Raw genomic sequence first — 15253 nt, 5'->3', positions numbered from 1 at the left:
TTGTTGTGAATAGTATCACATCCTGTCGAATCATTACACCTGCTATTTAGCATTCACACAACATCACATCTTTTCTAATAAAGACAACTTACCAAACTGTGACTGTTTTCCCTGCTATTAAATCAATGCAGAATCCTTAAACTCTATAAAGCAGCGATATCTGTTCATTGAAAACTATAATTGATGACAGAGAAACAGCTGCTACACATAAAGTAATGAATGGCTGATGAACTGTCCATTGTTTTTCCCCCTGCAGCGTAGGAGATTTGTCTCCATTGCAGCAATAATTGAGGCGAAAAGGGGCGGAGAGAGCATACAGGAGAATGAACACGTTGTCAGGGGAGACTAAACGGAGATCGTCTGATTGCACCACAAGGCCCAGAGCTGTCAGTCAACATCAGAAACAAACAGAGCTTCAGGACTCCCACCGGAGAGACACTTTTTCTAGACACAGAGCCATTGCATTTTGGATTTGCATTGCGATGTAGTTCTGGACCTCGCTAGGACAGTGCTGGGCTGCACATTACTCAACATGAATTTCTCTGTTTTGTTTTTTTGCAGAAAGGGCACTGTATAATTTTACTGACAGAGAAGCAGAGATGATGCTAATAATATTCCAGCGAAGGAAAATCCAACATGGCACACTGATTAATAATTTTCAGCCTGAGAAATGATGTATAATTTATGAAGCACAACATGCAAAATGAGAATATGAGACAGTTGGGTAATTATTAGAAAGGTTTCCTAGTGGAAAACAGTGCTGCAGCCTTTACTGTAATCGTTGATTATCCATAGTCCCCATTTCCTTTGGTTTGTCTCGATTATGTTATACTTCCTGGGGTGTTTTCTTTCTATTATGGACTTGGGAATGCTGTGACAACAAAAACATCCACTGTCTTGGGTTTGATTGACTAAATTCTTGGTTTTTCAAGTTACTGTACCTACTCCAAGGCATATTGTGCAGTAATTATAGTCTTCTGAGAGAAGAATTTAAATTGTTCTATGATAACTGCTTTGCAGAAAGAAACTGCTATCTTCAATTTTCTTTCCATCAACACTTAGACCACAGCCTAAGTCTTGACAGACTTGGGTTACAGCCTAACACCTACAGCTATTCTCATCATACTGATATTAATAAAACCCAACATAGGAGATTAACAGATGATGAGTTTTCCCCTTTAAGAACAATTTCGGCTGTTAAACCTTTGCTTCGGTCTGTCATTCATCAATTAATCGATGGCTGCATGCACCACACAATGGTAAATGAATGGTATTGCAATAAAAAAAAAAGACGCTTGGTGTTGAAATCATGGTTTAGAAAATGTGAGGAAAAAAGATTTTATTTAACTTGTTCCTCAACGAACAACATGTTGGTGTGTGTAAACCACAACAAAACCAGTGATTGTAGACATATTATAGCAAAATAAGAAACAAAGTATTTAAGAAAGTTAAAAAGCCTTACATCTATTTACCTAGTTTATAACATTCATATTTCTATTGCTGGCTTACAGCAGTGGCTCTGCAAACTTAAACTCTAAATTAAACATATGGTTATTTTAACGGACAAAAAGAAACTTAAATCATAGCTGATACGACGTTACGGAAGAAGTTCTAACATTATTCAATAGACAGTATATCAAGTCTAAACATACTTTGTCAGCTTATATTTGAGTTGATAGACAAATTAGTATATATATATATATTTCAGTGCACAACAGTCAACGGTGAAACTGTTTTACAAGAGAAAGAAAGATTACAGTCTCTAACAGTTTTGCCAGAGAAACGAATCAAAAACATCTTGGATTTCAGTTTTTTTTTCCTTTGCTCACGCGTACCGAATCCGTGATGATGCTCATGCTGTGTTCATCAAAACGAGTACTAAAAGTAAAGCACAGTGACTACTAAGTCCAGGAAGCTAAACAAAGCTGCCGTGTTGTGTGTCAAACTGGGTAAAAAGGCAGTATGCTAAACTAGAGATTTGAAAATGGCGGTTCATCGCCCGCTTCAGTCTGAGAGAACAAAAAATAAATAAATCAAGAAACAAAAAAAGCTCAGTTCACTTTTACACAAAGAAGCAAATATGTATATTTGTGCTCCTAAAACAGTGTCCCACTTGCAAAGCTGCTCTCACCACATGTAATAACTGCGTGTGGTGTCCACCTGGCTGGGTTTGGTCTCAGAAGAACCCTCTTTGTCCTTCTCGCTGTCTGCCTCCCAAAGATTGATAAGGGGAGGGTACAGCTCATTTAGTGGTATTGATGAGGTTTTCTGCATATACTTTTTCAGGGAATGGTGATAGTTTTTCCTCTTCCACCTCTTGGCAATGTAGACACCCAGGGAGGCCAGGCTGATGACTGCAAACATTGATCCCATGACTGCTGCAAGAGCAGTGTTGGTCCCTTGATCCGACATTTCAACGGCGAAGGTAGCCTGCTTTGTCGTCACATTAACGCATGACTTTTGCGTTTGCTGGTGGATGTTTGAGACAGTGAGGCACACCTCATACTCCGTTGCTGGCTGTAAATGTGTCAGGTTGTATTCATGAACATCCACAGGTACTCTGGCAGTGTAAGTAATATGTGGGTTGTCTATTTTCATGGTTGCAGATGACCACTTGAGGTTAGAGGTCATTACATTGGAGTTTATTTTCCAGGCAACGAGAATTGAGTGAGATTCAGTCTGTTTGACATTGATCTTCATAAGCTGCGTGCTGTCTAACAGGGTGCCGTTCACCCTTATGGCAGTCACTCTAGTGTCAGCTCCCTCTGAGTTTTCGGCCACACAGGTATATCTGCCAGAGTCTTCCACTTGGATGTGAGAAATTCTCAGTGTACCTTCACTACTGAGGCTGTACTTGTCAGATCTGGTGTCGATGGATATCTTGTTTCCCATGGGCGTCACCCAGTAGATTTCAGGCTCCGGCTGGGACATGGCTCTGCAGTCCAAGTCCACGGTCACTCCAATGTCCAAATTTTGGTGGCTGGGGAAGGTATCGTGAGAAATCATGGGCAAGCACTGGTTTGCTAAGTTATTCTGCAAAACTTCACGCACATGCATACCCCTGAACTCTGTTGGCATGGCACAAAACATGGAAAGAGGTTCCATAAAGCGGACTGTTGTTTTGTTGGAGCTCATCCACTGGATGACACAGTCACAGCGCAGAGGGTTGCTATGGATGCTGATCTCTCGTAAGTTGGGCAGTGAGTCCACTGTGGACTGATAGAGGGCATTCAGAGCATTATTGTTCAGCATAAGGCTCTCCAAAGCTGGAACATCACGAAAGGCCTGGCGGTGGATGTAAGAGAATTTAGGGTTGTTTGTAGCCTCCAACTTAGTGAGTTCAGGAAGATTATCCAAAGCATAACGGTCAATTGAAACTAGCTCTCCCATGTTGTTTATACCAAGCTCCTTCAGTCTCAGCATGTTCTTGAAATCTCCTTCTTGGATCTTGTGCACTGGGTTTTTGTTCAAATCCAAGAACTTAAGGTTAGGTAGTTTCTGAAGTGCTCCCTGAGGAACTCGGACAAGCTTGTTATCATAGAACGAGAGACTCTCAAGATTGTCAAGTCCTACTAAAGCATTTCCAGGAATGTCTGTCAAATCCATTCCAGCCAATACCAGGCTTCTCAGGTTGCCCAGTGGTTTGAAATTAAAGTCCATTATTCCAACAACAGGATTCTCCCCAATCATTAGGATCTCTAGATTGGGTGTAGATTCAAACCACTGGCTGTTGATGGTCTTGAGTTTGTTGGAGTTGAGGTGAAGCCTGAGCAGATTATGGAGCCCAGAGAAGGCATTGGCAGAGATCGTGTTGATCTGATTATGGTTGATGTAGAGTTCCTGCAGGTTGCTGAGATCCTGCAGACAGTAATCGGGCATTTCAGTGATCTGGTTCTCCTCCAGGTGAAGTGTGGTGAGCTGGGACATATTGGTAAGACCAACATCTCGAATGCTACTGAAATTGTTCTGGGATAGGTCCAACTCAGTTAGGTTAAACAGCTGCTCTAGCTCCTCACTGGTCCTGGCAATATAGTTGCTCTGTAAGAGGAGAACCTGAGTGTCACTGGAAAGATTTCCTGGAATGCGTGTCAAACGAAGATCATTGCAGTCTACCGTGATGGCTTCTCTGTACGTGGACTGGGGGGTAAACCAGGGTCGGATCTCACACACGCACAGCTGGGGGCACTCATTGCTCTGGACAAAAGATAACCCTGCTGATACCAGGATCAGGCCAATAAACACCTGGCCCAGAAAAAGGCAGTCTAACCTCCATCTAGCCATGATAGAGAGGGACAGCAGGTGGGTCCAATGACTTGGGAAAACGGTGTGTTACAGTCATCAACCAGACTTTCCAGAGATTATGTCCTGAAGTCCATGAAATCAAATGCTCAGGAAATTCACTGCAGGATCTTTGAGTTTCAGGATAACCTGAAAAGAAGAAGAAAACATGTATGTCATTATACTGAAAATAATCTCCATCTCATTTTTAGAATATAAAGGGTTGATAGTTTTTAACTAGCTTGTTATCTTGGCCCTAAGATTTGAAAAGACAATACCAGTACCGGTTTGTTGTCCAGACTGAAATAGCAACTATTTCCATATCCAGACACTGGTGCTAATTCAAGCTTTACAAATATCTTTGTTGCCCAGAAAATGAATCTTAGGGTGTATCCCCACTATGGGTACTGTGTCCGAGCACCTCTGATCTTTGTAGTGCACTCCTTTGTAGAGTTCTTGAAGATGTTGGCCCAGATGATGTTCAGTTGGACTTGAGCATAGTATACACGTAGTGTTATTACTGAGCAACCAAACACAGAACCTAAATCCTTCCTCAATGACAGCTGCCCTTGTAAAAATGATCGCTAAGTAATTAACACATCTATAAGACATGTGAGAGGACAGTGTGTCACTGCTTCCAAATATGGACTCAATTAAGCCACAAAATGTTAAAAGAAAATCAGAAACTTCCTTAAGCTCTGCAAGAGCACTTCTCAAAAGTGTGAATGTGCGTGGGAGAGAATGGGTTGAAATGCTGAGACAACGTGAAGTGTGCTCAGGCCAGAATCATTAGGTGCAGCGTGAGCACAGACCAGTGGGGGGATGGGAGGGGGGGGAGGGGGAGGGTAGCAATTGTGCTTGGGCAAGGTACAGGTGCAACTGAGACCAGCCTAGTATATCCTTAATGACTTTTGTGCCTCTCTGACTGTTCTTTTTGTATATCTCACTCACTATTGGATGAAACATGATACAGAAATTTATGTTAAAACTTAAGTGAGCCTATATTATAACATGGTACATGGTAAAGATTATACCTGCTAAAGATCAGTATTGTTGCTGCCGTGGGCATGTTAGTATGCTGATACTAGCATTTAGGTCAAAGCGCCACTGTGCCACAGTACACCTCACAGTTACCCCGACATGCTTAATCTTGTTATCTGTAGGAATTAATGAAATATCAAAAATCGTTAATGTCTCTCGTAAACGCAGCAATTACACAAGACAGAAGATTAAGTAAGAACAACTGCCTCTCCGCTATCCTTGTGAGACTTGTCGTTATGTGCAGCATCAACAGTTTTGAGAAAATGCAATTTCAGCTCATTACAATGCATGCACAAAACACTGCTCTGAACTACTTGGAAACAGCTCATATTCCATCGAGGGCTTTCATCTCTCCAACAGGCCCATAAGGACTCGATCATTAGCTTCTCCGAACATCATTACACCCTGTGAGATATTGGTACATGCCAAGCCTCAAAGAAAACAAAAAAAAAAGATGCACTGCTTAATTTTTAATGCAGTGTCTTCAGCATTCAGAATTTGGGGCAAATGTGAAAAAAGATTTCAGCAGGCCTAGGATTTTTTTTTCACAAATAGCTGAATATAGAAAGAAGAATATCAAAAGTTTATTTGTTCAGCTCTAACAAGGCTTAAGACTACAAATTCAAGGAGTGGGTTGTTAGTTGTGAGAAGAAGAGAAACCTTGATCTGGCCATGCAGTCACTTTGTTTAAGGAGTAGGAGCTTTAAATGGTGTGATGGGCATCTGCTAGCCCATATGGCAGTAACACCTACTTCACCGAGTTGGAAGATAAAGCATTAAATCTGGCAGCTTTTACTTGAAAGCACTGCCACGTTTTAGACCCCTCACTGTGTATGACAGCAAGTGAAATACAGTCATTACATTTTTCTCTAGGACTGATAATTCTGACTTTGGTCTGGACTTCAATATTGTAGCTACCGTACAGAAACTTTACTCTGACTCCTTGACTTTTCCACTGGATGAATTCGGATTATGTTGGTGACGCTCCAGGCTGTTCTTTTAGTGCACCCACGGTTGCTGTTTTGAGTGAATCTCAATAATCATTGGATGCGCTGCCAATAAAATATATCTAACTTGCCCTTTTGCCTCTGGAGATGAAACGTAAGATTTTTTGTGGAGCCAAAACTTTTTAAAATCCAACGTGGTTTTTTATTCATTTATTTGTCGAGTATTTTCTCTCAAAATCAGATACAAAGGTAAAGAAATTCCCATCAGCTTCAGCTGTGCTTACTTCCTGTTAGCAAATGCTAACATACTTAAAAGCTAAACTAAGATATGGGAAGGCTTACCAATATGATAGCTATGGTAATACTACATTATCATTGTCTCTGTTATTAATGTAAGCACATTAACTTTAGCACTTGGCTTAAAGCGATGCTGCGCAGCTTTACATTCAACAACCTTTCTTCTATTTTCGATTTGTTTACATCTTTACAGCACACATGCATTTCTCCCACTTAATAACTATTGTCACTGCTGTATCTTTACTAATGCTAATTAGTAATATTAGGTTGTCCTCAGTGGTTTTTCAGTAAGCCACAGAGACACTTAAGCTATCCCCTAAGTTAATTAGGCCTATTTAGGACTCCACCCACCCAGTGTAGAGCCACACAGCAGCCTTCACAGTGGTTCCACCTTCTTTGTGGTCAACACCAGCTTAAGAAGATACCGCTTAAGAGGCTTTCGAGCAAGAAAGCTGAGTAATACATCTGAATGCAAACTGCCTGGCAACAGCACCAAGGAGACAGCAACGCGACTCTGTTCCGCCTATACCAGGGATTCCCCTTGGATAGGGCGGAGCATTGGTGAGACAGATCTTGTTTTTAAGCTAAAGGCTGGTATTTTGTGACGATTGCTGCGTACGCAGTCGGGGTTTGGCAGATGGAGATGATGAAGTGCAGATTAGCTGGGTGTAGTGTACTGGAATCAGACCCAGAGGAGAGAAACAGGTCACTTGGCACTTTAATTAATAGCAGCACATCAGTGGAATCTAAGACTAGAGAGCCCGAGAGCAGCGTTAATGCACGGATAATCTCGTTACAGAAACAATTGCTTAAGTGCTTGTTTGTCACTTGGTCAATGACTAAATGTTCTGTTGTTATACGGTATTTAAAATGAGTTAGCTGAGTTCATGGGAATATCTTCAGAAACACGGATAAAGATGATGACAGTATATGTAAACTTTTTAAACTTGTTCTGTAAATATTGAAATTATTTTGCATAAAAGAGCACAATTAATGATGAAGATCCATTCTGACACTGTTAGATCAGTGTCATCCTAATGAAATGATGTGTTTCAAAGCAGTGTTTAAATCCATATCCACGACATACGACTGCAAAACATGTTTAAAATATGCCACACATCAACATTATAAGGCAGATGTAGGAATATATTATTGTCTGCCCTCCTGTATTTAACACAAATGGGGTTAATCTTAGATTCTCCCCGCCTGCTGAATGCTGACAACTTTGTCAGCTTTGTCCTCTTTATACAATGTAAGATTAAGAAGTTTCTTATCCCTTTTGGTACTGTACATAAAACACAACTCATACTTTAAATGCTGTTTTGATATATCTACAACCACGTAAAAGGTGAAAATTACATAAATATCAGAATCCTGACTTTTTTTCCAAACACAGGGTGAAAGATGTCTGGGGCCAAAACTGATAAAGCACAAGTCAACTGTAAGCACAAATACACGGGAAAGCTTAAAGAACCCAGGAGGTAGAGGAAAAATCAACAACACAACAGCAAAGGCAGGAAAGAGGAAAAAACAGGTTTTAACCGCAGGTACCTCTGAACCTGTGAATGGGACACTTGAACCAAATGCCACAGCTTGAAATTTCAGCTCTGTCACCTCAGATAGCAGTAGCAGTTTGCTACAAATAGCAGTTTGTTATGGAGTGTTTTGTGTCACCTTCTCGTCACACCGATGGGTAGGTGTTTTAACATCACAGCTCACAGAAATACAAAGTTTTCCTGAACTGCAAAACTTCTCAACTCTTCGACAGACACACATTTATTTTTCATTAGTCTGCTTGACTCATTTCAGCTCTCATGACTACCTTTACTGTATAATTACACATTTTACCCACACAGGCACACTTCAGATAGGTTTCAATGCAATGACTGCAAAAAAGAAAAAGAAAAAGATCAGATTCACAATTCCTTACACAGGAAACTGAATGATTTTCTCTGCCACCTTCATCATTAGTGGGTTAAGTCTATTAATACAATATCTACGCAGTTAGCAAAGTGATCTTATGGTAATCACAGCAGCCCTTAGAGTGAAGCCAGATGCACCTATTAACGCTAATGGGGGATTGTGGCTTGCTTTCTAAATTTCAGATCTTGGCAGTGTCCTTTAATGATTCATTTCCTGGGATTTGACAAAATGCATTAAGCTCATCACGTGGTAGTGCAGAACTTTTTCATAGTGCCAAAAGAAATTAACTTAATTACCCCGGGTGGGCACAAACGGACACCTGTGAAAACAGCTGCACATTATCTATGGAAGACATGATTTCTGCTGTGCAATGCTCTGGTGAGACACATCACAAAGACAGGACATTATTAAGATGAAATTTAGGCATTTGTTGGTTATTTAAGCTGTTTCTAATGCAAAGCACATCCATCTTTTGCATCACAGTATCTCACGGTTACTCAGCTTCCTCCTTTCAAAAAGAGTGAGCTGACCCCGCCGTTTAGTTAGCCCTCAATCCACTGATACCTCAGTGGATACTCAAGCATCACAACAGGGCGCATAGCTCACATGGAGATTACATAGAATGTGAAAAAGAGGCTTTTATAACATTTGTTCAAATTGTTACATGCATAATTAAATTAATAAGTACACGCAGGTGCCAAATCATGTTTTTTTGCAACTCTGTTTCCTCACCTTTCTGTCTCCTTTCCTGTCTTGTCACTTTTTAATAAAGGCAAAAGACAAAAATAAATCTGAAAAAAGAAAGAAAAAAAAAACACTTACAGCTCGTTTTTACCAGCTGCACATGTGTGCTTCAATAAAAGCTCTCAAAGATGAAAGAAACATACAAAAGAAAAGCTGAAACCAACAGGCAATTTATTAATTTGTTTCATATGCTCTAATTCAAAAATATTTTAACGAATAATTTCCCCATTGTTATTATGATGGGTCCCATTTATTTGGCTAACTTCGAAGCTCATCCACTTAGCATGGATAGCGGCAGGTACAGAGTCTGTCAGTACAACTGAGTCTGTCATGCTGTAAAAGCCGACCCCGGCCAGTTTAGAAACTTTTGATGCAATACTTAAAATTTCACACTCTAATGGGAACCGGGACACATGGCATTTACATCTGACCTCAAATATCCCTAAAAATATCACATTTGTCTGCAGGAACTGGTGAGCCACAGGTCATGACCTGGCTAATATACTAATACTGTGTTTGATAATGACAGCATCCAGTTTCCCTGCATCAATATCTGTAGAACGTGTCTGTGATGAACACTTAATCGTGGTTCCTGTGTGTGCAGTGGAATATGTCATAAAGTACAAAAGGTCTCTCTCTGAAAACGTTCAAGCTTCTAAATTATGATGTCTGTCTGATTGCATTTTTTTTCCCCTTAAATGTAACATCGACTGAGAGTAAAATGCGAAATATGAAAAGGAGATTTAATAAACTGATAACAAGAGTTTTGCATTAGGGCTCTCTCGGGAGCCTGAAATAGAATTCTCCCTTCTGGTCCAGGTTCACCTTTTAAGTTTTACTTTATTAGTGTGCACGGATTAAAAAAACAAAACAAAACAAAACAAAAAAAACAGATAAAACAGAAATGAGGGAAAACAAATTACAGGCGGAGCAGGTGAGATAAACAACCCCAGGGAGGCTATAAGCACATCATGACACAAAGGGAACCAAAGTGAGGTGACAAAAACACTCCTGAATTAGATGAGAGAACCTGAGTGACGGGAAGCGATATGTTCTACAAATAACACAACAAGAGGTCGAAGTGAAAAATATAATCTACCTAAATGTCAGTTAACAAAATAATGATAATTATATATTATAATAATATTGTATAATGTAATAATAATAATGGTTAAACCTTCCTCGGCGGCTCTTGCAATGTAAACTTTTTATTATTCTTATTCTTATTAGGATGATGAGGTCATCAACACTTTTCACTTGCCTTCCTTGCAGGGTCTCAAATAGCCGGTGTTACGTACACGTTCATGTATTTTTGGACAGTACTGTGACAAATTAGTCACCATGCTGGATTTCTGCCATATATTAACATATGAGCTAGTGTGAAGGCTCAAGTGGTTTTATAGCAGATGACTCACTTTAGGGTTTCCCTGGCTGGAAATGACAGGGCTACTTCGTCACCAGGAATGTACGCGTTATTTATTTTACAACAGCTTCATTTCTGCACTTCTTAAAATTGTTTCACCTTCAGCCAGAAAGCCCACGATTTCCAGTGTGTAGAAATCTGCATTTAGTGCATTTGATGCATACTGCAAGTCTGAATTACACAACAATGTCTCGGAGGAACAACAGTGAGTGAGATCTTACAGTAAGCGGGACATGCAGACGTTGAAATGGCACAAAACAGGCGGTTTGAACTTGCCACTGATCCCCCCCAAAAAACCCAGTACAGGATAAATTACCCAGACAAAAGCTGAAACGACTAAACAGTCAAATGTATAGTCAATCAAAAGAAAATTAACCAGAAACTGTCTCCAAAGTGATGATTTAAATCTTAGCTAACTGAATATATTTGGGTTTTGGAGTGTTTTCTGAAAATGGGATTATCAGCAATGTCACCTCTGAGGATGGAAAACGATAATTGCCACTTTTTAAACCAGCTTTTTCCTCTGACTTTTAAAACAGCCGATGAGAAAAATAATAGGGGAGAAATTTTTTAAATAAAACGTCTCCATGGACCGAATTAAACTTGAGCCTGTTTATGGGCTTTTTAATAGCAAACAGAATGACAGATATCAAATTTGAAGCAGTAAAAAGAGTAACAGTAAAGCAGCAAGGACATTAGTGCTGATAATTATTTTTAATTGTTCACTTACTGATGTCACTTTTGTCTACTTTTTTCTCACCTCTACATATGTATCTATTTATGGGAAGACCAAAAGCAATTCACCAATGACTGATGACCTGTTATAACTGGATGATGTTCCTATAAGCTACTGCAGCAGCAGCAATGTGTTTGTTAAAGATCTCAATGCTGACTGAAAAAAGTACAAAAAGGACTGTACTTTTCATTTAATTTCCACAAAAGTCACAGTGACACACCTTCCTACAAATGTTCTAAATATCACCCGACAGGTGTATGAGAGAACACAGTGTCCGGTGCTGTTGGATCAGCTTTTAATCAGCCAAGTCCCCGGTACGAAGACTGTGTGATGTTGGATTGCTGCCTTCTGCACGCTCTAGCCTGGCAACTCCTGTCAACTTTGCCAAAACTACACAGGTCTGTTGCGGGCTGCTTACTGCTGTGTTCTATGTTTTATAAAGGAAATCAGTGGATAACATCAAAGCCTGACTGTCCTGAAAATTTCCAGGGTTTTTGGGGGGAGAAGAACTTTTTCTTTTTTTTTTATTTACCTTTTTCATACTTTGTTTTGTTAAAGCTTTTTTTTTAGGTCTTCCTCTATGATCCTAAAGACTTCTTCTTCAACTGTGATCACACCAGATGCACAAATGTTTTATTAAACTCTTACATGTGGGAATACGTGCCATTTATCTGGTCAAAGAGGAAGTGATAAGAGCATAAATGATCAAAGCGTGCAAACATAAAATATGTTTTTTAGTTACAAAGCTGATTAAAGGTGCGCACCATAAATTTTACACATGGACTTCAGTTTATGGACACAAAAAGTTTTACTTAGCTGGGGAAATGTGGCAAACAATATATTTTGTAACTTGAAACATGCTTTTGAACACATACATACACAAAAAAATCCCTGATATCAAGCTACACTCTGGGAAAAGCAGGATGCTGTGGTTTAAGCGCTGATTCACATGAAACTGAGATTGAAGGTCAACAGAAGAGTCATTTTCTGCCATCGTTTTTTACACCAATTCCCTTAACTGCACTGTGTGCAGGGCAGATATTCTAGTAAATACAACCTTTTACGCTTTTGTTAATCTTACAGAAGCTCTCCAGCAAAGCTATTTTAGAATTTGGAAACCTGTGACACCTAACCTGCAGCACTTGGAGTTAAATTATTTCAAAAGATGATGTTAGGTGAATGACAGTTAAGTGTGTTATGTAAGCAAATAGACTCTTTCCTGTCAAGCCCCTGACCGGTCAGAGAGGAGTGCTGGAGGAAAAGGAACAACAACAGGAAAAAATAAGTTTAAAAAAAAGAAAGAAAGACACTGAAGACCAAAAATAGCTGTTGCAGATAGTTTTCACTGTGATTAGCACTCAGTTTCCCTTCACTCCAAACAACTTCTGTTATCACTCGTCTGTTCTCCAAACCGAGGCTTTAATAACACACTACCACCTAGCACTTAAGCCCTCCCACCATACCATGCACGCAGCCTGTATACTAATGTCTTTACCAAAGTGTCTGTGGAAGACAAAGCTTCAACGCCTCAGCCCTTCTTACAGGAATAATAGTGAGTAACCCAGCTCCCTCCTCTCCACCCTGATTTATACCCTCGGGACCTAACTGTCAGGGGTGGTGGTGGTGGGGCTTTAACCTCCCTCCCATGAGTTCTGATGTCTCCTAAAAACCCTACACAGAGATAGATGTAGAGAAAGACACCTGCAACATATGCACAGTAGGAGACAGTGTGTGTGTGTGTGTGTGTGTGTGTGTGTGTGTGTGTGTGTGTGTGTGTGTGTGTGTGTGTGTGTGTGTGTGAGAGAGAGAGAGAGAGAGAGCCTGGTGGTGCGCACTTTGTCCATGTGAGACCAGATGCTCCCTTGGCATGAAAAAGAAAATCAATCAGGTGATCCTGCCTCATCCAGCTCACTCGGTTGTGATGAACGATTTGACCTTCTGTTTGCTTTGCAAATCTGAGTGAAAGAATCAACTAAAGAAGGCCAAGCGAATGTCCAACCTTTAAACACTATTAACTCTACTAAAAAAAAACTGCACAGAGAAGCCTCTAATGTTAAATTGCTGAGGCGGCACTTTAATTTGACCCACAGCTCTCTGCGAGGAAACACGACTCTGGGTGCTTTGGGTTCGGGAAGAGGCCATAGACAGCAGAAATATAAATAATAATAATGATAAAGAAAAAGTGAGACTCCACGCATTAAAACACTCAAAAACAAACCTGAACTCTCTACAGCGAACCCCACGTCTGCCTGAAGTTTCGTTGAGTGATGCAAGGCAGCGGCAGCAGTCTCCCGTCACAAAAGCGCAACAGCTGCAGCGACACAAGCAGCGTTTGTGAGCCACAATGGACCCCCCGCTAATGCAACCCCATTCTCAGCACAGCATCTTTCGCAGTGGGCCCCCTCCCCTCCCTCATAAGGAGACTCTGGCGACTATTTTTTTTTCTCTCGCTTAAACCGGAGGGATCGAGACATCTGCCGACACACTTTAACATTAATATGCAAATCACATCCACGCGCAGCGCCGAGCACGCCGCACGTAGCCCCCGCTGGCACGGCAAGTGCCGCAACGAGATCAAAGTTTGTTTTCGGTGGAATAAGATTCGAGGCGTAATAAGAGTCGAAACGTGTCGCGCACTGTAAGGTTAAACGCTCTCACGTGTGTTCAGAGAAGACTGCAAACCTGAACTGATGGGCTGAAACCAGACTGCATGCATAAAAAATGCCCTTGAGTGCGTCTGCATCCTAAATATACCCAAACTCGTTGCGTGTCTCTTGCAGGGGGAGACGGATATCCACACTCTGTGAATCACTACACACATCAAACATCACTAATCTCTTTCTGGCGTCTTCGTTTTCATTTCTTTCTTATAGAAATTGCAGTTCATGAGAGGAAACTAACGCGATAAAGCAGAGGGAACCTCTCCTTCCCCTCCTCCTGTCGGGTCTCACCTTGTTGGCATTCCAGTCTGATGTTCCCGAGCGCACGGGGTCCTTTATCCAGACACACGCGTCAGCACACAACAATAAACGCCACCGGTGCCAAGTGAACGGGGCTCATCAAACAGCGTCCTAACACATATTCCGGTATCCCGGTGGGTTCAGCTGGCGGCTGTTTACAGCGATTTGTCGCTTCGAGTATCCGATCAGTCCCAGGGCGCCTCGGAGAGAGGCATGGTGTGGTCTGCACAGAGATCTTGAACCTGCTGCAACCCGCCACCGACTGCGTTGTCGCTCCGATATTCCTCCGCTCTGCCACAACCACTATCACCACCGCCACAGCCTGCACCTCCTCCTCCTCCTACGGATGGGAGAAGAAAAATTATAAAAACACCTGGCGCTGTCCAGACCGCTCAGCTGATTACCCAGCAGGCTATTGGCTGAGCGCGCCTGTCTGTCACCGCCGGCCAAAGCAAAGCAGAGCACCATCTGCTCCGGGCTTGTGATGAGAACAAAGGCAGGAGAGGGCGGCGGGGTGGCGGAGCATGGGGCGTGGGGCATGGGGGGAGGATGTGTGTGGGTTGGGGGTTTGGGGGTGAAGTGGTGGACCTACAACTTCCCCTTTTAGCCTCCTTTAGATGCAAACCTCGAAGACAATATAATGTGTTACTGGACACGGGAGAATTATTATTATTATTATTATTATTATTATTATTATTATTATTATTATTATTATTATTATTATTATTATTATTATGTTCTAAATCCGAACATCGACTCCTGAGTTGAATGTTCGATTCTAAAAAGGATTCTAAAGTTCCTAAAATAAGTTATGATACAAATATTAATGAAAACTCAGGAATATTTCAATTTTAGTGGATGGAAGAAATTAAGATGACAGCCTTGTCATCATGAAAAATGTCGT

At 41.1% G+C, this 15253-nt stretch overlaps 1 protein-coding gene across 3 annotated transcripts; it reads right to left on the bottom strand.

Annotated features, from left to right (window-relative positions):
• Positions 1 to 1313: 1313 nt before the first annotated feature.
• lrrn1 (leucine rich repeat neuronal 1) lies at positions 1314 to 14822 on the bottom strand. Of its 3 annotated transcripts, none has more exons than XM_006784733.3 (2): positions 14341 to 14822; positions 1314 to 4428 (listed from the first exon to the last, which is right to left on the bottom strand). In XM_006784733.3, exon 2 carries the CDS (start codon positions 4279 to 4281, stop codon positions 2128 to 2130), a length of 2154 nt encoding a protein of 717 aa, XP_006784796.1. In that variant the 5' UTR covers positions 4282 to 4428; positions 14341 to 14822; the 3' UTR covers positions 1314 to 2127. The 3 variants fall into 3 exon arrangements, with proteins under 3 accessions (XP_006784796.1, XP_087696665.1, XP_087696666.1); XM_087840539.1 differs by lacking the exon at positions 14341 to 14822 and adding an exon at positions 13608 to 13727; XM_087840540.1 differs by lacking the exon at positions 14341 to 14822 and adding an exon at positions 5313 to 5421.
• Between the last annotated feature and the right edge of the window lie 431 nt (positions 14823 to 15253).

Source organism: Neolamprologus brichardi, chromosome 5 (genome assembly GCF_056152115.1).
Source record: "Neolamprologus brichardi isolate AB-2024 chromosome 5, ASM5615211v1, whole genome shotgun sequence".
Classification (NCBI taxonomy): Eukaryota; Metazoa; Chordata; class Actinopteri; order Cichliformes; family Cichlidae; genus Neolamprologus; species Neolamprologus brichardi.
Note: the sequence above shows the minus strand (reverse complement) of the source record. Positions and strands in the feature narration are given on the sequence as shown.

What these genes read in the sequence shown, in the direction of transcription:
- lrrn1 (XM_006784733.3), bottom strand. Translation starts at nt 4,281, where the DNA reads ATGGCTAGATGGAGGTTAGACTGCCTTTTTCTGGGCCAGGTGTTTATT.